This window comes from Apteryx mantelli, chromosome Z (assembly GCF_036417845.1).
Source record: "Apteryx mantelli isolate bAptMan1 chromosome Z, bAptMan1.hap1, whole genome shotgun sequence".
Taxonomy (NCBI): Eukaryota; Metazoa; Chordata; class Aves; order Apterygiformes; family Apterygidae; genus Apteryx; species Apteryx mantelli.
In genome coordinates this window covers 11,365,619-11,391,224 of record NC_090020.1, presented here as the reverse complement: position 1 = coordinate 11,391,224, position 25,606 = coordinate 11,365,619, and the positions used below count along the sequence as shown (strand labels likewise).

The 25,606-nt window shown below is 42.8% G+C and overlaps 1 protein-coding gene across 1 annotated transcript; it reads left to right on the top strand.

Annotated features, from left to right (window-relative positions):
• Positions 1–695: 695 nt before the first annotated feature.
• PDE6B (phosphodiesterase 6B) lies at positions 696–25,101 on the top strand. Its single transcript, XM_067315597.1, has 22 exons — positions 696–1,106; positions 3,659–3,811; positions 4,142–4,231; positions 6,014–6,154; positions 7,155–7,229; positions 7,320–7,384; positions 8,759–8,825; positions 8,969–9,016; positions 9,194–9,343; positions 10,298–10,441; positions 11,365–11,430; positions 12,132–12,278; positions 14,071–14,178; positions 15,158–15,267; positions 16,312–16,399; positions 16,989–17,089; positions 18,456–18,563; positions 19,450–19,513; positions 20,280–20,354; positions 21,419–21,502; positions 22,028–22,184; positions 23,383–25,101. Exons 1-22 carry the CDS (start codon positions 696–698, stop codon positions 23,439–23,441), a joined length of 2,511 nt encoding a protein of 836 aa, XP_067171698.1. The 3' UTR covers positions 23,442–25,101.
• Positions 25,102–25,606: the final 505 nt, after the last annotated feature.

The window sequence follows — 25,606 nt, the reverse complement described above, 5'->3', positions numbered from 1 at the left end:
TTGATCTTCAGTCTGCATGGACAACTCAACTGTTTGTGTACTTACCTTAGCAGAATCAAACTCCCATCCTTTTTAGCTCATTAATCACTTTAACAAAGAAATTTAGAGTGGGTAGTAAATATAATATATAGTTGACACAGTCTGCCAATCATTCCATTAAACTAAAAAGATTGACATATTTAACATTCAATGAGGGCTGTTTCTTAGATGAACAGGGAGAGCAGAAATAATAAGATGTTAGCCAAGGATTAGATCCAAGCAGTATATATTTAATTAGACTTTAAAGAGCTTATTTCAGTGTTAGGAGATACAGTTCCCTGTTGCTGCTGCCTCAATATCATTGTTTCAGTAAGTGTTCTGTTTATCAAGAGAGAGGAGAGTGCTTTATGATATTGTGAATACTTGGTTTTGTCTGTATTTAGATTAAGAAGAAAAAGTTGACTCAAAGCTTTCGTAGAGGTCATCTAATCTGGTTGAGAAGATCTATCCTCCCACAGACTGTATTCAGCACTATAAAGGAATACCCTGCTGATGACAATCTCTCTTTGCAGTGTTATCTCATCCCTGGCCATTCTGGAAGCAACATCTTCTATTATGAAAATTTAGGAATTACACCAGAAATAAGCGCGCTGTTTGCATAGACAGCTTCCTTGGACTACTACCTATTACAAGACCCAGGATTCAAGATATTCACAATGAGCATCAGTGAGGATGATGTTGAGAAGTTTCTTGATGGCAACCCTACTTTTGCAAAACAATACTTTGAAAAGAAGGTGAAAACAGAGTCCTGTGATGACAATGAAAGTGACATCCTTTTTGAGTTGATCCAAGATATGCAAGAAAGCATCAACATGGAGAAAGTTGTTTTCAAGACCTTGAGAAGAATCAGGTCTCTTATTCATGCTGACCGCTGCAGTCTTTTCATGTACAGGCAGAGAAATGGCACGCCTGAACTGGCTACAAGGCTTTTCAACATCCAAGAGGGAAGCACCCTTGAGGAATGCCTGGTTCCCCCCGACTGCGAGATTGTCTATCCACTGGACATGGGCATTGTGGGCTACGTTGCTCAAACCAAGAAAACCATGAACGTTGAGGATGTCAATGAGGTAGGTTTGCCATTTATCCACTCGGTAGATAAGCTCACATGCTTATTCATACAGAAAGGGTCAGGAGAACATAAGGCATCTTGGTGCTTGTTCCAACATCTTGCAGTGTGACAGCTCTCTGATAGGAAACTAACGCAACACTAGTCAATCTGTTAGCAGTTTCCAGTTTTCATTTATAGAGTGAGGTGAAGCTAAACACATCATTGAATTACACCAGATGTTAATGCCTAGCAAACATGTGCGGTGTCACACCTTAGCTGCCTCAGTGTAAAAAGAAAGTCTCCTTCAGTGTGGCAGAGAAGAAACAACCAGGTGCTTGCTGCAGTCAGATATGCACTGTATGCACATCAAGTTTTCCACACACATTTATATTACATGAGAAACTGGCAAAGAGAGAGAAAGCCAGAAAGAGTCCAGAAAGAGTCTTCCACCACCAATCACATTTGAAAACGTTTGCTGTCTGATGCAACCTGGGCCAAGGACCTTTAGAGGCATTTTTATTAACCAAAGAGAGAGGACCTTAGAGCAGGTGGGTTGACTGCAACGTGTGTATGGGTGATCTTCTTCAGAAGCAGCAAGAGACAAACCTTGGTCAAAAAGTTCCTTTCAGCTAACATTGCAACTGCAATACCAGGAGGGATCCAAGGAAATTTAATGTTATATTCTTATGCCTTCATGAGACTATTTTAGCACTCACACTCCCAGGTTGAATCATATAAATCTGAATGGCAGCAATCACAATCCGCTTGTTCTAATCATAGTTATAAAACTAAAATCCATGTGGCTCAAATATGGTATTTGGGATTAGTCCATCTATTGTTTGCTTGCTACAAAGAGACCATCTGTTTATCCATCCACTCAATGCTCAGCATCAGCATATCCAAATGCTTCAGCAAAAACTTTCTTGTCTTACAGGGAGCATACGAAGACTTTGGTTTGATTTTGCAACCATTCTTTTGCAAAGAATGCATCAGAAGATAGTTAAAAATTTTTAAACCTTTTTGGTCAAATATTTCACCCAAGATGCTGAAGAATTTCAGAGCTGTGAGCCCAGTGCTGCACCCCAGCTCTAGTGCTTTCAGATTTTGCTACTGTTATGGCAATTCCTTTGAAAGCCTCAGTGTCTAAAGCTTGGTTTTCCCCAGGTAGCAGGAAGACCAGCAGTGGGGCTCAGGTATGGAGAGAAGGTGCCTTAGAGAGTGATTATCCATATGTCCACGCTCAGGGCTCGGTATTTTCTACCCCAAACAGAAGGAATTGTACCCGAGAAGTTATTTGGCTGAGCAGGGAGAAGATCTGGGATCAGCAAGACCATCTCTGTTCTCAGTGGGTGAGGGGGGTGTCAAAAAGGGTCTGCCCAGGTGAGGTGATTGGGATGTCTGCCCTCCCCATGCTACTCCTTCCCTGCCTCATTTTCCTTTGGTGTGGGGGGACAGTGACATTCATACAAGGGAAAAACAGTCTTTCCGGTTACCTATGTGCTGCTGCTGCAGCACAACCAAGCGTTTTCCTGGTAGTTTGGATGGCAATTCCCATGAGCAAGGCTCCCTGGGCAGCCCAAAGCTGTACTGATGCTATCTGTGCGTTGCAACCCTGGCCAACGTGCTCTGGGGATGCAAGTGCATGGGTCAATGGCAGCGTCTGAGAGACACTGCCCCATGCTGCCTGGGTCAACCAATTCCTTTGGAATAGCCAGCCTACCATCCCACTCACAAAGGCCTGGCATGGCCAAGGTTTGGGCTAAAATCACCACCACTTTTCTCTCCCTGGTCCCTAAGAACAGCCACAACCTACTGGCGTATCCAGAAGCAAAAGGCGAGTTTCCCATGCCTTTGAGCTTGAGTTTTTCAGCAGAACTCTGAGAGCAAGGCCATTGCTTCTCCTTGCATAAAGGAGAAGGGGAGAAAACCCTCTAGCACTGTGCCTGTAGGACCAAGGTTCATGCTGCTCATACCAACCTGGGAAGGAATCCCCAGGAGAATATATTTTGAGAGAACTGAGGAATAGACAACTCCATGGAGGCTGCAGGCTGGCAGCAGTTTCAGGGTCTGGGCAGAAACACGAGAGGATTACGGTGAGGGAACAGTACTATGATTGTACCAAAAAGCACAGGTTTATAAACTGTGGCCATGGAGTGCACCACGATAACTGATTATACCCACCTCAGAGTGTTTATTTGAAACTGGATAAAGGGATGTGGGAGGTACTGTGGAGAATGACAGTGATCTATTGCTCAGAAATTCTGGAAATGATTAGTGGAGAGACTACTCATTCTAACAGTGCTTGACATATTAAAGCTTATGATTTGGGAGGTCTTTCCAAAAACTGAGAAAGTTCCCATGTGTTGCAGTCACAAGAAATCACAGCCAGTTCTCCTGATACTACGTTTATCCCCTCTACTTTGTCTAATTTTCTGCTAATGCGTTTGTCTTCCCCAGACATTTTTTAAGCAAAACTTTCTTTAGGCAGCTTGTGCCCAGAGGTCTCAGGCTCAGTTTTAAGACTACAAATATTGTGGACAGTGCTTAATTTGGAATTTCTTCTTTGAACAGTATGCCCAGTTCAGTTCATTTGTTGATGAGCTCACCGACTACACCACGAAAAGCATCCTTGCAACACCCATCTTGAATGGCAAAGATTTAGTTGCTGTCATTTTGGCTGTTAATAAGCTGAATGGCCCGTTCTTCACCAGCTCTGATGAAACAGTAAGTGGTCAGTAGTTTGGTTTCTGTCATGCAGTGGTCCCTTTTGCCATATAACAGAGACTCCTGTACAGTAGGGATGTTTGCGTTAGTGAGACTACACTGGTTGCTATTATCCCTACAGGGGACTCACCCTGCTACAGAAGAGGCTTGTAATGAGGGTGCTTATCTCAGAAATCTGCATTGCAGTGGGATAAACCTCACCTTAGACCAGTGCAAAGCAAAGCCTTCATCCAGGGGAATTACCATGATATTGCTAAAACAATGTTATGAAATCCAGAACACAGGAGGCTGCTACTGCACTTGACTCAAACTCATTGTTTGCCTTTTCAGCTTTTCCTGAAGTACCTGAATTTTGCTTCCTTAAACTTGAAAATTTATCACTTGAGTTATCTTCACAGTTGTGAGACTCGAAGAGGCCAGGTAAGACTACAAATGCAGATTGGGTTATATCTCAAAATCAAAAGAGTACATGCTTCTGATTTCAAAGATGTAGCTGATCTGCTTCAGAGATATGTGCCTGAAGATCAGAAAGAAACAGGTATCCCTCCGCTACCTTGGGATACAGTTCCAATCTCTATTAGTGCTGCTGTTGGCAAATTTACAGGAGCTGGAGCAGTGGCATCAGCCTCAGCTGGACTGAACTCCAGGTGTTTAGTTGAACTCAGACTACAAAACACTCCTGAGGTATTTAAACTCTTCAGCCAGCAGCACCAAGGGATTTTCCCAAAGAATTAAGAATTTGGTATGTTTTCTTCCTCTGATTATTAAAAAAAAAAAGTTATAGAATTGCTCTTTAGTACCATTAAAATAATTCCAATATGGTTGCTCTATTTATTTCCTTCAGTAGAAATGAATGTGTTTGGGGGCTTTAGGGTATTTTGAATTAAAATAATTCAGTCCTGCTCATGACTTGGCTTATGAAAGGACTCTTAAATTCACTGGGGTGAATGGGAATCCATGCAATCACTTTCTGGCAGCAGACAACTGGTTGTCATTAAAGTAAGATAAGCAACCTAGTCTGTGCTTCATGGCAGCCATGCTCTTGTCTCCAGTGAGGGTTCACATGGGGGGTAAATGTTTCAGGAAAATGGATGCAGGATGAAAGATTACTTGATGAAGTTTATTTAGACCAGCACTTACTAATTTGTTATCTTATGCTCTTCCTTTGATTGTTTCAGTAATCATTAAAATGTGAGTGATGAACAGTTAAGTGGGTGGAAGGTCTAATGGCTCCTGCAGGGTGCTCTGATCTGGGACCAGTCCCCGGAGTCCTGCATTCATATATTGCTGCTGTGTCAGCAAGTCCCACAGAAAGAAAGGGAAAGCAAAAACCAAATGCAAAACACACTGCCAGCTCTACCCATAACTCGAGTGGCAGAGATCTGGCCATGTAGATCTGAAGGTCTATTTGAGAGTTAATGAAGTTCATTGTGTTAGACTTAAAAGTACTTAAATATGGAGTGAGGAAATTACATCTTCTAAGATGGTCTAGCATTTTAATGTTGCAAAGTCAACTGCAAAACCTGGGAGATCCTGTAAGTAATATGACTTGTGTAAAGACAATTGAGTTTGCTTGTGCTTATAACCTCTAAGAGTCCTTTTAGACCATTTAACACTCTTTGCCCAATTTCTTTACATCATTCCATGACTGGGCCGTTCTTGTGGTGTTTCTCTCAGTCCTTCTCGCTGAACTTCTGGCTTCTGGCCTTATTTATGGCACACTACAGAACTCTGAAAGTAAACCACTGTTCGTTTTCCACTGCAAGTTTGTATGACTGATGCCTGCACAAGACAGCTGTGCTAAGACTTTGATGGAAGTAATAATTCAGACACTTCCAAGTCCAACCTCAGTATTTTGCAACCCTAGTGTTAACTGTTTTTGGATGCAATATTTTACTTATGTGCCTAAAATGTGAATGGGGCAATCTCTTTATTTGGGACTAATACATTTTGTACTATATTTGTAAGGTCAGATTTTTACATAACACTTAGTGATGACCTAATTTTGTTCGTCAGAGTATTTCCTTCCATAGTACTACAGCATGAATAAGCAATGCTTTGAGGTTCTGCAGCATAGAGTACTTTTGCACTTTTCAGGGACTGTAATATAAAAGAACAGTTACTTCTTTGTTATTCCAGATATGCCTGGGAAGCCCAGCTTCCCCAGAGAGACTGTGCTCACATTACATTCTCATCCTGCAGGTGCTGTTGTGGTCTGCTAATAAGGTTTTCGAGGAACTGACAGATATAGAGAGGCAGTTCCACAAGGCTTTTTACACAGTGAGAGCATATCTGAACTGTGACAGGTACTCAGTAGGTCTTCTGGACATGACTAAGCAGAAGGTAAGCATTCGGGTGTATGCTGTACCAACACAGCACATATGTCTGCGTGGTTGCTCGCTACTGAGGGGCAATTTCTGGAGATGATAGGTTTTATTTGGGCAGCCAAAGAGCAAGTCAATTTTGAGTCATTATTCCTGTTTATGTTCAGCACTTTTTCTTCCACTGTACAAAATGAAGAACCTGAGGATGAAGAAAGGAGGGGGAGAGGAAAAAAATTATCTCCAAATGGCACTGTCTATGGAGCCAGGAGTTGGGAAGATGAAGGACAAGCAGATATGTCTGACCATTAAACAGCAATCCTGGTCAAAGCCTGGAATGCAAACCCAGTGGATGGCACAGTTATAGAGAGATGTCTGTAAAGCCCCCAACAGCAAAGCAGCCACCTTCCTCAAGTACTCATTCATATGCACATTGTCCAGATTTTTAGGTGAAATTTGGGTACATGAAGAAACAAACTGACAGAAATTAAGTTACTTCTGTGACCCTGATTTGGACCCCCCCACATGCGTCCTTTCCGTAGGAGCCCTGCTTTATTGGTCAGGTCGGACTGTGACTACCAATGTCTTTAATCTCCACTGCGTCTCCAGAACCCTTACAGCCCTGTCTTGTGAAGAGGTGTGTTAAAAGATCATCTGTATTCTGAAGTCATGTTAGTCAGCATGATAGTATAGCCTAAGAAAACATTTCTTTAGCAAACTAGCAGGTACTATAGCCATGCTCTGGAAAATGAGGAACACACAAGATATTGAAACAGATGCTTGTTATGTGAATATAGCCCATACTGTTCACTGAATGAAACAGAAGTCCTATGGATAAAGAACTGTATGATCACCTGTAGCCTTATAATGCATCTGTCACTTCATAATAATGATCTAACCATATTGTTCAATGCCTTCTGTATAGAGTACAAAATACAACATGGTAGAGCAGACATTACTTTGAGGTTTGAGACAGAATGCACTTTTCCACACTAAAAACACTGCTTTCATTTTAAAAACAGGAATTTTTTGATCTGTGGCCAGTCCTGCTGGGAGAAGTTCCCCCCTACTCAGGGCCTCGCACTCCTGATGGCAGAGTAAGTAGCAACCAGATTTCTTAAACTTCCTCCTGTGTAGCTGGGTTCTCTCACCACTGATTTTAACATCACTCTTCTTTTTATCTGTAGGAAATAGTCTTTTACAAAGTCATTGATTATATATTACATGGAAAAGAAGATATTAAAGTCATCCCGTAAGTACCCAGCCTGCTGCTATTGTTTCTGCACAGTACATACTGATACAGGGTGTAGCTAAAGCAAAGGTTCTGCATGATTTAAAGACATTCATGAAGAAATTTTCAAAGGTGCAATAGAAGACTGAATAAGAAAACCAGAACATATGTTGGTGCTTTGAATGAAAGTTTCTGTAGGACAAAGACTATTGCTAGTGCAGCGGGATCCTGACTTATAAGTCAAACTTCAAGAATCACTGCAACAAGCCCTTTTATATGCAGAAATTAACTGCTTTGAAGTGCAAATTCATTGTTCATCTTGCTGCCCTGATGCATCGCCCTTCACAGATGCCTTCACTGCTTCAGCAGGATCCACCCCAGTTCCCCATGTGTTCAGGCACCATTCCCACTGCCCAGCCCCTCACTTCTCATGAAAAGTCATTTCATGGTCATTTCTCCTCCCCTGCCCATCTGCAAGCTTCCTCACTCCTCTCTCTGCCTCTGGTCACAAACCTAGTCTCAAGGCTGTCTTTGACCTTTCCTCCTCTCTTGACCCGATGTTGAGACTCCTTCTTTCTGAAAATCACCCCCTTTTCTTGCCACTAAATTTTTCAAAGAAGCCTTGGGCACTGTTGGACTGGGGTTCTGTGTCAGCTTCCTCCACAATCTGCCATCTCCTCTGGTGTTTTACCTCTCCAAACTACAGCTTTGATAAGATCTCTCTCTGAATTCTCTCTTCACTGCCTCCTTCACAAAAGGGAGAAGGGAAGAGCAGCTGGCTGCAATTGCAATGACTATGCTTCGTCTCCTCCTCTCCCCTCTCACAGCTCCCATCTGTGTGCACATGCACCACAAGCTCTTCACCCTCCCTCCACATCCACACTTCCCAGCAATGTAGGACTCAGCTGAATGAAAAATTTGACATAGCAGAAGTTTCCACATAGTTCTGGTCACACGACTTTGCATCTTGCAAAAGCTGGATATCCAGCTTCACTTCTCAAGAAGTCCCCTCACTGTTTTGGTAAAGCAGTGTTCAAAAGTTCAGCAGACACTTTTGACCAGTCACTTTCTTTTGTCTTTTTGTGCGTTGAAGGCCTGAAATATGACCCCAACTCCCAGTAACAACTTTCTCCTCAAGTGAGATACTTGGTGGACTATGATATTTTATGAGTTATACTTTATTGAATCCTTGAAGGAAAAGTATTTACTTATGTGAATAATTTTTGCTTTCATACTTAGGTCCTTTGAAAATAACAAGACTGCTTGATAACTAAGAATGAAACATGTAAATGTGGGTTGTACAATTGATCAGATACATTTCAGCTCCATGATCAGCATTGTTCTTACAATAAATGTACATCCTTAATTTCCCTTATGCATTTTGCTTTCATTCAGAAATCCTCCCCCGGATCACTGGGCGCTTGTTACTGGACTACCAACATATGTGGCTGAAAGTGGATTTGTAAGTACTTAACTTAGGCTTCATTAGGGGGTTCTGAAAAAAAGCCATGCTGATGCTGTTTTTCATCATTTCAGTTTTTTATTTTGTTATTTAAACTTCTCAGTGCTCACCTTGTAAAACACAATTTGTTTGTGATCCCCTAGATCTGCAACATTATGAATGCTGCTGCAGATGAGATGTTTGACTTTCAGGTACTGTAAAAACTTCCAGTGCCCTCAAGGATTCTACTTTGCTTACAGAAATGTAATTTAGAGTCGGTGTTAGGCACAGAATATATCTTTAGCTTGTAGTGGTGAGATAAAACAATGCTGATGCATTTAGAAAACACATTAAGTACATGGTATCTTTCTGCTTACTGTTGCTTCAAGGAAGGTCCTCTAGATGAATCAGGATGGACTGTCAAAAATGTTCTTTCCATGCCCATAGTCAACAAAAAGGAAGAAATCGTTGGTGTTGTCACATTTTATAACAGAAAAGACGGGAAACCTTTTGATGAACAAGACGAGACTCTCATGGAGGTATAGTTCCTTGCTGGGTCTAGGAGCAATTCTTGTAGTTGAGAAAAATCACTTTTGCTCATTGTACACCTGCAAAACACACTCCAGTGTTTTGCAGCTAGGTGTGTTTCTTTTTTTGCTTATATAGGTATTATGCAGTAGCTTGAAAGCCACTAAGTGAAACTGTTGGTTCTTTCAGCTTTGAAAAACCCAGCTGTGTTCACATCTTTTAGTTGCAGCAATATTTGCTCAGACACCTAACCATAAGCAGCTACAATGCAGTAATATGACCGTTCTGACTTATGTATAGATGTATTACAGCTGACTTGCACAGACTGGACAGCTCACTCAAGAAATTACACAAAACTGATATGCATAGTTAAGATAAACACTATTGAATCTACAAGCAACAGCTGTAATTGCTGAGAAATGCTTCTGTGTTAGTTTCAATTCAATGTAGACATCCAGCTCTTGGCATCTCTTATCAACCTGAGCATTTCCTGAAATGGACCTTTGTTAGCAAACAAAGTTTAAATTGGCCACTGAACAGCAAACACCAAACAAGCCATGAGCAAACACAAAAGTGTCAGTAAATACATATTAAAGGTGACCGGACCATCTTGCTCTCCTGTGGAGATACGGAGGGTTCTCGACCAACTGTCACAGTTCTGACACCAGTTTTTCCACAAGCATAGGGTATAACACCAAACACTTGTAACAAGATCAAAGTAGCTTTCCACATGCTGAACTGGACCAAGGGTCCTTGAATCTCCACAGTACAGATACTCGAGACCTATGCAGATTCATCACCTGAGGAGCTGATGGGAACACACATGTGATTGCGTATTGCTAGAGTTATGGCCAAAGTAGACCTTATGTTTCTCTAAAAATATATCATGCAGTGTTATGTTTCTGTGTCTTTAAGAAACAGATGCTTTGGTTATTTCACTGTTTTCTTCTTGTTCCCTCTACTAGTCCTTGACACAATTTCTGGGCTGGTCCGTACTCAACACTGATACCTATGATAAGATGAACAAGCTGGAGAACCGGAAGGACATTGCTCAGGATATGGTGCTCTACCACGTGAAATGTGACAGGGATGAAATCCAGGATATTCTGGTACTCTCTCATAGCATGTAGCATACCCGTGCAGTGTACTGAAGTATGGACTGGTCAGCACTGAACTGCAGTTGTGTCTGTGGACATAGAGCATCTCATCCCACAGAAATGCTTCTGTCCCATTGGCACCCTTCAAATTTTTGCAGGAGGGACCTTATTCTCCCCTGCCCTCCCTTGGTGCCCCATCTTGAGGCTTTGTTTCACCTCAGAGCTGCTGAGGCTCAGCCAAGTGTCTGACAAGAACAAATTCCACCACACAGGTCCCTTACTGACAGAATTTCTCTTTCCTGCCCCTCATTCTGCCTTCCTTCTCCCCTTCATTACTTACTGGCTGCATCCACCTTGTTCTTATCTGACTTCAGAAATGCAGCCACCTCTAAGATGTGAAGTCAGCACCCAGGGAGGCAATTACTCCTTACTGCAGCTGCATGATGGCAGAACAAGTCTTAAGGCTGACTGTGGTCTCCCCTCCACCTTGGCATGCTGCACTGTGTCCTTTCTATTTTGCTTAGCAAAGCCCGCCCTGGAGGTGAGTTCACACGGCTGTGGCCCAGGGCTGCCCTGTAGGGGGGACTGAGAACTGATTTACTCTCCAAAACCTCCTTGATACAGAAGATGTGGAGTTAGAGAACCCTGCTGGGACACTGAGTCTAGGGGAATTTTTCCAAGCAGAGCTAAAAATTGACCTAATCAGTGAGACACATAAAATATCTCAACCTCCTAAAACCATCCTGAGGGAGAACACTTTACAAGGCAGAAGTGGTTGAAAGATCAGCAACAGAAGTGAGGTCTGGAAAGAAAACACATATTGAATATGAGAACTCCCTCAGATACGTTGATCCTAGAATGCCCCAAAGCTGCACAGTGTGAAATCGTATGGGATTTGGTAATCAATCAGTTTAACATGTCCATGCTCTTTGTAGCCAACAAGAGAAAAGCTGGGGAGGGAGCCAGATGAATGCGAAGAAGAGGAGCTTGCAAGCATACTGGTAAGAGCTATGCACTGCTGGAACTGATAACCATGGTAGAGAAATATTAGCTGGGTGGAGACAGGGAAGAGTTATGTTGGCACACTAGTACACATCAACAGGGCATCTCAAGACTTGTGAATGGTAAGGGCAAAGCCTGCCCTCCCCTCCTCCACTGTGTGGGTGTGAGGTTATTATCAATAGGTATCAGGGAATGTCTTCCCAAGCTCCTGGGAAACACCTGCTTTGTGCCACTGTACCACAAGGGAATGGCTCAGGCGCCTGGACCTGCCATACATTTTATTCTCTAGAACAAATAAGGAGGACTGTAAGGCTTCCCCAGTAAGACTTGTCAGGTTCGGATATACAATATATGATTTCAGTACATCTCTACTCTAGCATTAGACTCTTTTTGATAATATATAATCAAATATCAACTATATATCAAAAAAAATATAAATATATATCAAAATATATCAAATTAACAAGAAGACCACTTACCAAAAAGCAAGCAATTTCTTTTGCAAAAGACTCCTTCCCTCTTCCCCCATTGACCGGGTGGAAAAAAGCTGCATTTCAGTCTGTTCGTGTGTCATATTCTAAAAGGGAAGGTTTCCAGCAACATCAGACTGGTGTATTTTTATTAAGCAAAAACTGTTCCAGATGTTTCTGGGGGGGTGGCATAAATAGCACAGCAATAACCTATTCCACCCTTTTTACAGAAAGAAGAACTCCCTGGGCCCACCAAATTTGAAATCTACGAGTTCAGGTTCTCTGATTTCGACTGCACTGAGCTTGAGCTGGTGAAGTGTGGCATTCAGATGTATTACGAACTCGGCGTGGTGAAAAAATTCCAGATCCCGCAGGAGGTAGGAGCTGGCAATGCCTGGGTTCTCACACCTTGTCAGGTCAACGATTTGCGTGCCGCACGTCTTGCAGGGTGGCAGAGGTCCGGGTTCATGTGGGCTGGTGGGGGAGAGGACTGCGTGTCCTCAGCCCCACCACTGCCCTGTGGGATGGGCTCAGTCAGGTGTGCTGCAGGACACTCTGGCAAAACAATGCTGTCCTGTCAGTTGGCTCAGTTCCTCCTATAAACAGGAATTTCCTAGAAAACCCTTAACAGGAGAGCCCTGAGTGTGGGGAACCCCTGCCAGTCCTCGGTTGCTGGATGTGGCTCTGGAGTGTGCAGTTGACCTGTTCTTCTCTGTACTGTGGTGGGAAGCACAATGCACCAGTATGGTTACAGGCACAGGTTTGCTATCTATCTGGTCTGTACGGTGAGGACTGCACCATGCAAAATTTGTTTACTCTTGCTCTAATACCATTAACAGCAGCAGTGTAGCAGCATGGTTTCCATGAGGACCACTGAGCAGCACATAGTGCATATGCTTCATTTTCTGTAGTAGATATCTGTAGCTTTGAGCCAGCGTAAGCTGAGAGTCACACCAGCAGGTTCCTCTTTGTTCGGTCCCTCACAAAGGTGGCCATGCCTTCCTTCAGTGCAGGCTGCATATATATCCTGACTGCTGGTGACAGGGGTGGCATCAGCCTCGGGAACAAAGACCCCAAAGGAAAAGGTTGAAAGCTCCTGATTCACAGGTTCAAGGCCTTTTGCCACAGTGCATGTCTCTGTAAGATGTGGGAAACTCACATTTGGGCAGCTGTGCTGCTCACCAAGGGATTTTTCAGCACAGCATGTGAAGTTTATTTCCATCTAGTGGGATCTGCAGGCAACTGCATGAAGAGCTTTCAGCCAGATAGCCTTCCCCATGGAAAGGCAGGCGGAAAAGGCGGAGGGAAGTCAATGGCATTGAATGGGAATTACTTCTGTGCTTCATACTTACAGCATGGGTCACTGTAAAAAGCTTTCAAACAATCTACTCTGGAATAATTAATTCCTGATTTTCACACTTCAGATGTAAAAAAAAGATATTCTTTGCTGCCACTCTAATAGCTAAGATAGACATAAAAGAAAAGCATATTCATCCATGACTTGTTCGCTCTCTAATGAAGAAAACCTCTGTAGCTACAGAAGTAAATGCATTTGGAGAAGTACAATGCAGAGAAAAAAAACTTCTTTATCCAATGTCGTGTGTTACTATCAATTAGGTGTTATAATATACTCCATCTCTCTAGACCTATGGAGCCAGCTCTCTTCTGAAAGAAGAATTTGTATTATTAAATCACAATATATAGGAAGGACAAACCTCACTAATGACAATGTAGTGAAACACAAAAATGTAATAAGTTCACAAACAGTACAATGAAATCCCTTTTCCTCTAGACCTTGCTATTTCTCACTCCCCCAGTAAGCACCTCTGTGATTTTCTTTTTCTTAAAAACAGACACAGAAAGATATAAGAAAGCAGAAAGGTATATTTTAAACCATTCCACATTACCACTCCATTATGTTTTACTGTAGCAGAATTGTCAAGGAAGCCTCTTTTTCCAAAAGCTAGTATGGAGTAAGAGACAAAAGCAGCACAGGTTGTTTTTTGCCATTCACAGCTCTAGGCTCTTTCCTGATTACCAGTGACAACTTGCTAGTGATATGGTACAAACAAAACAAAATGCAAAAAAAACCAACCCAAAACACCAAAACCCCACCAAAAGAAAAACCCAAACATAATGTAAGCTAACCTCCTGTTCCCCAATTTGCAGGTGCTGGTAAGGTTTGTGTACTCTGTCAGCAAAGGTTACCGGAGGATAACTTATCACAACTGGCGCCATGGCTTCAACGTTGCACAGACCATGTTCACACTCCTGATGGTAAGGTACCACCACCCCAGCAAACTGTGGTACAGCTCTGTTTACAGGGGATCTTGCAGCATGCCCTGGAAGTCAGCAGGGCTCCCTTCAAATCCTGCTATGAGATAAAACGTTGCCACTACTTGCACAGTTCCTACAAAATGAGAAGGTCTCAGTGAGTGATGAGTCCACATATTACACTCAAAACTGTGACCAAAATTACCCGATGGATGGAGTCCTTTAATTCTTATGGGCATAGGTGTGCATGGCGTTGAATAGCCTCCAGATTAAATCCCTTTGCAGCTCAGGGTACAAAGAGTGCAAGACCTCCCTTTCTCCAGTACTTGCTGACAGTAAAAGCCAGACTGACATTAGCTTAGATACAGACAACATCACACTTTCCATTTCCAGGCAGCACAGCCACTGCTTTCAGTCTATTGCTAGCATGAATGTGCAAGTCCCATTTCTCATGGGCTGTCAGGGCAGTAGGTGCCCCAAGATGAAAACCAGAGCTCAAGCTCGCTCTCCGCAGCCGCTCCAGCTCAGCACCATGGCCCAGGGCAGCAGGTAGGGCCCACAGCTGGTGGGGTGGTTATGCATGATTCCTGACAAACCTTGGGGCAATCCAGTGTGGACTGCCCATTGCTCTCTGCCCAGAGATATTGACCCTTTGCAAGGTGCTTTGTGTCCTGGGGCTTGTTATGAGGATACAAACATCTTGAGGCTGCTGGTGTGGTGGGGTGGTATCTCAGGTAGGTATTGAGCCTATGTGCATGACACATGTGCCCACATAAAACCCTGACTTGCTCCTGAAACATTTTGTTTCCAGTTGCTTCCCCATTTTAAGCTAAGTGTACTATGTATTGTGTTTAGCTTCACAAACATTTTCAGTTCTCCTGGACTGTTTCAATGTGGAGATCCACAGCACAGAGCAGTCGTAGCCCAGTACCTTTTCCTATAGGAGATACTAACAGATAACATGCAAATTCTCACCCTCCAGACTGGCAAACTGAAGCGTTACTACACAGACCTTGAAGCCCTTGCTATGGTAACTGCTGCTCTGTGCCACGACATTGACCACAGAGGAACCAACAACCTTTACCAGATGAAGTAAGCACTTTCCTATCACTTCAGACCATTTGCTGTTGCTTTTGCATGGAGTGGAGGTCAGACAGCAATCACACCAAACCCCTGTGCAGCTCTATTCTATACACAGAGGACAACAATCTATATTCTGCAAATAACTCTTCTTTCCAGCTTGCCACAGGGCTTGGCTTATGTTTTGGCCATTGGGGAAGCTGTGATTTTGAGGTGCTCTTTGAGGCTCTCTTTATCTCCAAGCAATCTGGCCTTAGCTATTTGACTAAAACAACACTCCACATTACTGTTATAGGGTGGACCAAGGGCAGCACAGGCATTTAGTAGCCCGAGCATCATAGGAGACTCAGGGTGCTGCAAGGAGCATCCTGGACATGAGAAGCCTACTTTTTGCTGGAAGGTATCTATACAGAAAACACCGTGTGTGGCACTGCCTTTACCACCTACAGAAACAAAGCACTCATGAGCATGAGGGAGTTACTTCAAATACGCAGTCACTAGCTACAAAAAATCAGTTTCATAATTTTAGTGACTGGTCAAGCCTCTGTTGCAGGCTTAAGGTAATGTCAGATCACAATTCTTTCGTAATGCTTGCTGGCTGTGTTAACTTACTGTTTGCTGGAGTCCTTAGGGAAAATTTAAGTCAAGCTGGTTGGTGTTTTGGATACCACTGGGTCTTGGGGGCATTTAGCTAGCAAAGTGTGCAAGGACTGTTTTTCGTGTTCCTATCATCATACATCAATATATAGTTATTCAGGAATTAAAAAAAAAACAGCAAGTATGCAGAATAATAAAAGTCCAGTCATAAACAACATTTTCTGTGAAATTCACAGATTGAAGAATGTTTTATGCAGTGCCCAAATAGTTATAAGTAATGTCATAGAAAGTCTTTTAGCTGTTAGGCTGAAGTCATTAGCTATTTAAAACATTACTCTTAAGCCTTTTATAAAATGAGCTGGACTTAGATAAAAAGTTTGACAAAATTAAAGACCAAATGGGACAATTTCTTTTTTAAGTACTGTACTAAAATCTTTGATTTTTCATTTACACAACCAGATCTCAAAATCCTTTAGCAAAACTTCACGGATCTTCAATTTTAGAGAGACACCACTTGGAATTTGGAAAATTCTTGCTCTCTGAAGAGGTTTGTAATGCATGGTAATGTAAGAACCCGAATAATTTACTTTCAGAGAAGTTTTTAGCAATAAACAGTAGTGTCGTCAACTTCCATGATTCCTGTGCCCAGAGGTTTAGGACAATGTGTTTCTCTGGTCTGGATTTCTGAGAAACTGCAGCTGCATCAGCCCTTCCACCGCCCCCACCCCCAAGTACATTTTGCTCACCAAGGACCAAAACTCATCAGCTTCCTAAACACATGATTTTTTCAGGAGCCATACCATTGGCCCCCAGGACTATCTTAAATACAGGGTCATCCTCCTGTAGCCTCTCTGATAATGCCAAGGCTGACAGACCCCTGCCAGCAAACTGTTCGCTTGCGGTGGGGTCGGGGAAGTTTGGGGACATGCCGCGTGACAGCCCCAGGGCACAGACCCCATCCAGCGACTGTGAGGGAGACTCGGCACCAACGGACAGCGAACTGGGCTCATAACCCTCGCGCCTGACAACTGCAGCTGAAGCTATTAAATAAAGGCACATTTGAGAAAGGAAGAAGCCCATCAGCTCCTAACAAAGCAGTGCTTGGCTTTTTACAGCTTGTTTGGTTTGCTTTTCAGTCGCTGAATATATGTCAGAATCTCAACCGGAGACAGCACGAGCATGTGATTCACCTGATGGAAATCGCTATTATAGCAACAGATTTGGCTCTGTACTTCAAGTAAGTCAGTCACACACACTGCATATGCAGGAGAGAAGGCAGCTGGTACTCTACAAATATAAAAAGTGCTGCTTTTCTCTGTGCGTAGGGACACTCTCCACAGGCACTGCCTCCAAAAGGCTCTCTTTAATGCTCATTTCAAAATAAGGAGGAAAATTCAAATCATTCAAAAAGTTTGAAACTCTTACTAAATGCATCTGTGACTTTTCAGCTCTTGGTTTCCAAACAAGGCAGTGCAGTATGATCCCCTAACAGAAAAAAAAGTCTTTTTTTTTTTTTAATTTACTCAGTCATTTAACACTAAAAATACTCATTAATGCCAATGACCTGGCCAGGGTTTCATTAACCTCTCTGCGAGAGCAGCACAGCCCAAATAATAACAAGTCCCTTATCAATGAATATGTAGTCCACTGTCTGTTTCAATCCCAAAAGCCAAAAATGCCGAACAACTCAGAGCAGGATATATTGACTCCTGGGGGCATAAGGCCGGCAGTCAACAGCACATGACTTCCTAATTAGCAAGAAGCTTTCCAAATCCACTGCTCTCAAGGGCCCTCATCAGGGATTGCTTCTGTACTTTGCACTGAAGAATGATCAGGCAAAATACAAGCAGTCCTAGAAAAAGGAGTTTGTCCCCAGACTCATGATGGGAGCAGATAACACCACTTCATCACCAGAAGGGAACAAGCCCATCTTTGCTGTCCTTGGTCTGTGGTTTGTGATCAAAGGCATGATTTAGATCAGATCTAGGCAAAAGTGAATGGACAGCACATGTCCTCGAGTTTCTTTGTGGATCTGGCCTAAGAGTTGAAACAGCAAATTTTTCAAGATTTCACGCCACTCAAAATATGGGCATGCTGCATATTACCACCTCCCCAGCCCTTGCTACATATTTTTAGGCATATAAGTAGTGCTAACAACGTCTGAGTATATAAAGACAGGTAGCCTTAAAAATATTCCAGTACTAGAGCCGGCTCTAGGTTTCATCTGTTGCAGTTTGCTTAATATTCAGGTAAAAAGGCGGCTGGTGGTGTTAGTGAATGCAGAAGCATTCCTCATTTAGCTTCTGTTATTTCATAAATGTTGTCACATTAACAGATGTTGTCAAATTAACTGCTCAAGTCTCACCTCACTGTACTTACTTTTTAATTAACCAGATTAAGTAATTTACAGTAGTTTCCCCTACTTAAAACAAGCAAGTGATGGTAACTGCTTTTTGTTGGGGTCTTCCCTGAGGAGCTAAATGCCAGGACAGCAACTACTGGAAACATTGTTGTAAGGATTATCAAGCTATGATCTGCCATCTATTTTTAACACATTAGTTTTCCCATTTTTGAGCTTTCTTTTTTTTCTCTCTCTCTCAAAGAAAAAGAACAATATTTCAAAAGATTGTTGATGAGTCTAAGAAGTATGATAGCTCAGCTGCCTGGACTGAATACCTGTCTCTGGAGACGACAAAGAAAGAAGTTGTCATGTGAGTAAACCAGTTCTGGAAAGATTCATGATGCAGTAATGCCTTTCTTCCTAGGCTGACTGGTGAGAGCTCCAAAACATAGCTAAGGCCATTAGTATGTTCAGTATTAAAAAGGATTTTTCTCTTTCAGCAGTAACGATCCCTGGCTAGCATACCCCGCTATGCTGGGACTGAGGGAAAAAACGCTCTGGCTTTGCGCAATTTGGGCATGCTTGAATGAACCTTAGTGTGAAATCAACATGTGCCAGACAACCGTCTGCTCAGACCTGATCTTCTGGAGAAGCCTAGACACAGGTCATAGGGAAGAAACTTGAAATTGTTCTTGCCAGATAAGTGACTGGCTTCAGGGTGTCCCTTCCACTGCTATATTCCCAATGAGGAACGAGATCTGTCTCAAACAAGTAAGCCATCCCATATGCCACAAACTGGGGCAGTTTGCAATGGCAGAGCGACAAGAGCCCAATCCACCAGTTGCTCTTCCTGATGGCACCCAATTTTAGTTACACAAAGCTGTTGTAACCTAACACGTTGTCCAAGACACCGTTCATTGCCGATGTAGGGCACCGCAGCAGTCTGTGCCATTCAGTGTCCTTGAGGAGCTGGCAGGAGTTTCCTCCAAAGTCTGGAAGTTCAGCACTGCAGTTCACCAAAGCAGTGAAGATCTCAGTGCCAGTTCCCTAGCATAAATGCTTTTTAATCAAGAGAGCAATTCTTGATGCCTGTCCCCATCAGGGACAAGGTTGTTACACCACCCCATCTTTCTTTTTCAAGCACTTCAGCAGGGACGGGGGATACATGACACAATACTGGACCATAAAGATCCTGAAGCCACAAGAAGCAGGATGAAGTCTTTAGAGCAGAAACTAATTTCTCTTCTGTTCTCTAGGGCCATGATGATGACAGCATGTGATTTGTCAGCAATCACTAAGCCTTGGGAAGTCCAGAGTCAGGTCAGGTGCTTGATACACTGTTAGGTTTCTTTAGCTTGTACTTCAAAATAATGCAATTTTCTAAGCTGCCTAAAAGCTGCCTAAAGGTTTCCTGCCAAAACTAGCAAAAGGGCATTAGAATAACGATCTTTTTGATAGATAAATCAAGCTTTAGGATCACAGTCATGAATTCTGTAGGAAATTTGTGTTTGCCAGAAAGGATAAGAATGCAAGCACTTCCTGTGTTACAGTGAGAAGAGGTTTTATCCACATAATGCATGGAGGGGTTTTTACAGCAATACCTGCTGTCTGATCAGTTGTTTCCTTTAGGAGTTCCCTCTGGAACTGCATGTATTTGATCAGGTTCTAAGTAAGAAACATTAGAATTTAAAGGAGGGTGAAATAAATAAACCCATCTTTCCATTCAACATGGAAAAAGGGCAACTGAGAAAAACCTAATACGTAGCTACAGCTGTGACCAGCATTGGTCCAAGAAGCAAATTCCTTGCAGGGGACTTGTTGGGAACTTATCTTAATACATGAATAGTGAATTAAGGAGCTCTGGTGCAAAGAGGGCATTTGAGCCTCTGCTACACCAGTGCAATCCTCTTGCCACCTCGGTCATTCCCAGGAGGGATTTTGGGAAGGTCTGGGGGCTGGGGGGGATGGACAAGATTAAGGCATAAAGGAGCTAGAAGTAAGATTTGCTTCTTAGTGGAGACATGAGGTGTTTGAAGTTAGAATGCCAAAGGCGGTGATAATTTTTTTTCCCTCCTTCACAATGTAGGTAGCTCTTCTCGTAGCAGCTGAGTTCTGGGAACAAGGAGACTTAGAAATAAGCGTACTTCAGCAACAGCCTATTGTAAGTCGCACCTGAGAGCCAGATGGTTTCAGTCATTACTTTCTATTGTTCATCTCAGCAGAGAGCAGTACAAACATCACCACCACTAGGGTGCTGTGAGTCTTCCTGACTACTGTGCCAGTCCAAACCCATCTAAAAATGTGGGAATTCAAATAGGAAGACCATCTGTGACAGAGCCCGTTGTCCAGCTCTCCACAGAGTTAGATGGACCCCACTGGCTGTGAACCAGCAAGGTTCCCCCTGGAGATTTTGGGCTGATCTCTTACAGACAAGAAGAAAACAAAATACCTACATCTTAGGGGAAAGCAGAGTTTCCAATAACGAGAAAGAGCTACAAACACAAAATTCATAGAGTCCAGAAATAATTTCTGGTAAATGAATGTACTTTAGATCAGTGTTTCTTAACGTATCAGAAAATATGATGGACCATCAAGCTTTTGGGGTGTGGGAGGAAACTCCCTTGACCAGCTTGCATACCCCCTAATGCATATCAGATGGGAAGAGAAGTGCTGAAGTAGTAAGAATTTGGGTAAATTATATTTGACATGTCATGCAGATTTAATTTTTTTGCTCTAATTACAAATATTTAAATTTGGCTTGGACAGAGTCAAGAGTTGTTCCCTGACTTGGCCTCTATCTGTGTGGCTTGGGTTTTCTTTAAACAAACTTTCATATGTGCCCTCTGCCCACAGATGCATCATAAATAATACCCTGAGCAACAAGATTTTAAAATAATATCACTGAATGTTCAACTGAGTGTTTTAGATACTTAAATACCTCTTTGGCACTTCGTAACATGGCCCTTCTCTCAGATATCCTGTTGAGAGGCACAAGGGAAAAACTCTTGTCTTCCTCGCCATCCACCAGCACAGAAAGAGCCATCTCAGACTTATCCTAAAATGAGCCCACTTCATTCCTCTGCAGAGGAGGAAGAGGGCTGTGATCAACAGCCTTTATGGACAGCATGGCAGAACAACAAGGCAGTTCTGGGGCGAAAGCAGAAGTGCGCGTTTTTTTATGAAGTGTTCTCATAAATCATGAAGGACTCCTGTCTTCTCCCCTAGCCCATGATGGACAGAAGAAAAGCTGCTGAACTTCCAAAGCTTCAAGTGGGTTTCATTGACTTTGTGTGCACCTTTGTCTACAAGGTAAGCCAAGCACACCCTTGCACACTCCATCCTACTCAATATGTGTTCAAATCCCAGCCTCCCTGGGAAGTCCCAGTGTAGAAACAGCACTTAGGAGCGGAGGGACAGGTAGAGGAGACAGCAGTGAGAGGAGTTCCAGGTTGCTGCCAATCTCTCTTCTTTCTGCATTCAAAGGAAAAGGGAAGATTTGGGAAAGGAAATTGCCAAAGAGATCTCTGATAGAGAAAAGCATGGGAGCTTTTGTGTATCAGATGGGAAGAGAGCAGGAACTCATCACCCCAGGGTCTCCTAGGCACAGGGAGGGAACGAGGCTGCCCCCTTCTCCTGTGACCGTGGAGGAAGGTTTCCTCTAACCAGCTTCCCCTCTCTGTGGCATTGCAGCCTGGTCCCTCTTCATGCCATTAATGCTTCCCCTGTGCGAGCCTGCTGGGGAAGTGAGGGATAGCAGCGCATCCTGCAGGATCAGGGATGAATGACAAGTGCTATCTCTGCACAGCATTGCACTGATGGTTGTGTTTTGGTCAGGAATTTTCACGTTTCCATGAGGAAATTCAGCCAATGCTTGATGGGCTGCTGAACAACAGAAATGAGTGGAAGACTCGTGCTGATGAGTATGATGCAAAAATAAAAGCTCTGGAGGAAGTGAAGAAAAAAGAGGAAGAGAAAATGGCTTCAATGAAAGGTCAGAAAAAATGCTTAGCTTTTCATTCCTGACTCAAAATATATTTATCCAATATCCTTCCAGATCTGCAGCAAGCTTTCCAAAAGCAGAGGGCTTACCATGTCAGTAGATAGGTCCAAAGAGTCACAAAAAAGACCTGGATGTGAGGAACATTTTTCTTATCTTGCTCAATTGGCTAGGTTTAAAAAAAAAAAAAAAAAAAAAACTCCATTAAACACCTTGTTTTCAAATCTGACACTGTGACAGGTTGTCAAAAAGGCTACCTGCTCAAATGCCTGTGGGCATCTGAAAAACTAGTGAGACTATCTTCAGTGTGAGCTCCAGGGCACCTGGGGTCAGCAGGAGGATCTCTGTGAGTAGGTAGGTTGCTGGAGAAGAGCAGAGGTAGATTGTTTTGTACACAAGGGCTGCAGCTGATGCGCTGCCCGACAGGTCATGAAGCATCAGGAGTTAAGAAAAACTAACACGCTCCTAGGGAGAAGACTTGAAGAATGACTGTTCATCCCATTTCTAGCCCAAATTAAGTAGTACTTTGGCAATTTATTTTGATTGAATCTATTCTTCTTTTCTTTGGACCAAGTCTGGATGGCACTGAAGTCTACCAGCTGCAGTGAGCATTGGATGAAAGCCCGCATTAATGCTTGTGGTTGTTAGCCCGAGGATTTGTTTGATTCTCTGAGATATGGAAGCAGCATGCTCTCTGACCACCTCTGCCAAGTATCTGAATAACAATCTGTCAGAACTTGGTGTATCTGCTCCTTGGAGTCTGCATTTAAAGTTTCCTTCTGCTCCAAACTGAACCAAAACCACAATATCCCATGGGGAGGACATTCCTCACAAAACATAGTTGAGTGATTGTAAGGGTGACCTAAAAGTCTTATTTCAATTTCATTAGAAATTAATTTAAAGTATCAAAGTAAGGGCTTTGGGTATGATTTGGAAAATGTCTGAAGAATTCTTTCCTGATTAAGTAATCAGCATGTAAGTGAGAAACCTGCTAACTCTAAAAAGCTATTTCAAAGTAGCTTTATATGTATCTTGTATAGTAGACAGCTCTAAATATGCGTACTTTAGACATGATATACATTGATCACATGATTATTTACAAGCACTAAATAAACCCTTTAGAGAATAAGAAGAGATTTTAGGACATTTATGACTGTACTTCTAATTCTTTTTTTTTCTTTTTATATGGCAGATGGAGTCACCTGTAATGGAGGAACAGCTCCAGCTTCCAAAACCTGCAGTATACTTTAGACCCAGTTCCAACATCATATACACCACCCAAATGAGAATGCCCTTGCTTTAAAAAAAACCCCAAAACATATCATGGCATACAAATACATTCCTAACTGGACTGTTCTGCTGCTTAAATTAGGCTTATGATCAGCCAGGGAAGGGCTAGATCTTGTTTGCCTTAATTGCATCTCTTCCTGATGGTGAGGGCCAATTCTGATCCATCTCTCACTACATTCGGTGCACCTAATATTGTCAGAAGGGCATATGGCAAGTCACAGCAACATTTGGCCCAGTAAATCAGGTTGCGTGACTGTGAAAGAAGCATTTCTCCTGCCCCGAAACACTTATCCTAGTGCTGATGGGGACAGCTGAACTGATGTCCTGCTCAGTACAACCCCATGTGATTGACCATGTGTACAAACACAGCTTGCAGATTAGGAAAACTGAAGAGCTGAATTTATCATAACTCTTCATTTTTTAGAAGGAAATCAAAAAGAAATCTGTAGGTAAGGATAAAATATGAAAAGTGACCATAGTAAACTGATCTTTGAACTGGTCTAAAAAGTTACAGTTCCCTATAAATCCAAGAAACAGTCACAGTGATAATAATTCTGCATTCACTTCAAGAATTTGAATAGGTTGCTGCTATAAACCTTGCAGCTGTTCATGCAAGATTCAGTAGCTACCTTCTTCATGCAGGGGATCTGTACTGTGCACTAACTGTGGCAGCTGTGCTGTGATATGTGATCGTAAGAAGTCAGTGTTATCATTAGTGTTATCATTAACAGTTCCTGTTATAGTTACCCAAGAAATCTGAACTGTGGCACCTCCTAATTTCTTTCAGTTTGACTTTGTTATGCCAATGTTCTTTAATGCAGTTCTCTTGTGAACAGTACAAACCCTCCTTTCTTTCCTCCTCCTGTTTTTGAGATGTCTGTTTTTTCATTCCCCTTCAAACCTTGGAAGACTGGTAACTTGTGCTCTTTATTTCAGATACAAGGCAGTCTTCATGTTTATTCATGCAACCATGTTAGAATATTCAATTACACTCTGATAGTGGTAGAAAAGCCTTTCTCTACTCCTTTCCTTTTTTTGTGTGTGTGTTTGGTATATAAGCTATGTATAAGTAAAGTAACAAGAGTTCTGTTTTCTTGAGGGGATATTAATCATCTTTTGTTACTCCTGCTACCTTCAGTGCTTTTATCTTCCAGTAACTTGTTCTGCGTTACAGAAGTACTGTAAGTAAAAGAAAAACTAGAGCCATAGTAGTATCTGGTGATCGTTTACCTGGTCCCAGAGTACCAAATATGGTACAATCAGCTATTGCTAGGCAGCAGGTGTGTGAGAAGCATGCTGTCTTTCAGAAAAATACAGAAACCTGTCCACTTGCATGAAAGTTAGATATGCTGCTAGTGGCCAAAACATGTTGTACTGTATGTCTCAGTTTCTTTAGGAACCATGTAGGAGGCTTTCATCGTATAGCACTTTCAGGACACCAAGCCAAAGAAGTCATTTTTTCATCAGGCAAAATGCCGCTAGTTTATCCAATTGTGGAGCTGTAAGAAGTGGATTGTTAAGATAACTATGAGCTACTGTACACTCACATATGCCATGTTGAGAAAGCTATTTATGACTTCAAATGTTTGTCTGGAAATAAATATGAGAATTTAACTTCCTATCCCTTGTACTCACTGCGACATGCTCACACCATGGCAGAGTGCTCCAGAAAGTTTTCTTGTATACAGAAAACCAGGGTGTTTGGAGACCCCATTGCAGTGGGGGCTGGGGGGGTGTCTCCAAGGCTCCTTCCTGCAACGGTGGGGCTGGGGAGGTGGTGGGGCAGGGCCAGCCTACCCCTGTTTCCCCAGTTAGCTCCTCTGTCAAGTTGGGAGGGTTGCGTTCCCTTCCCATCTCTGCGCTTCCTGCTCCGCGGTGGCCTGGCATCTTGGGCGTCCCACACAGCAAACCGGTCAGCGGCTGGTCCTGGGGCTTTCCCCCTCTGGTACGGCCGTGGGTAACATAGAGTTAACTCTCTGGAGGGGAAGGTGTGTCCCTGTTGGCTCACTTCAGCTCCAGCGGTGGGCTGGGAAGGAGGGAGATGTACTCCTTGATTAGGCATGTGTGTTTCCTACCTCAGACCCCTCCCAAAGAAAGGGGTCTCCAAGAAGACCCAGGCGTGGAGC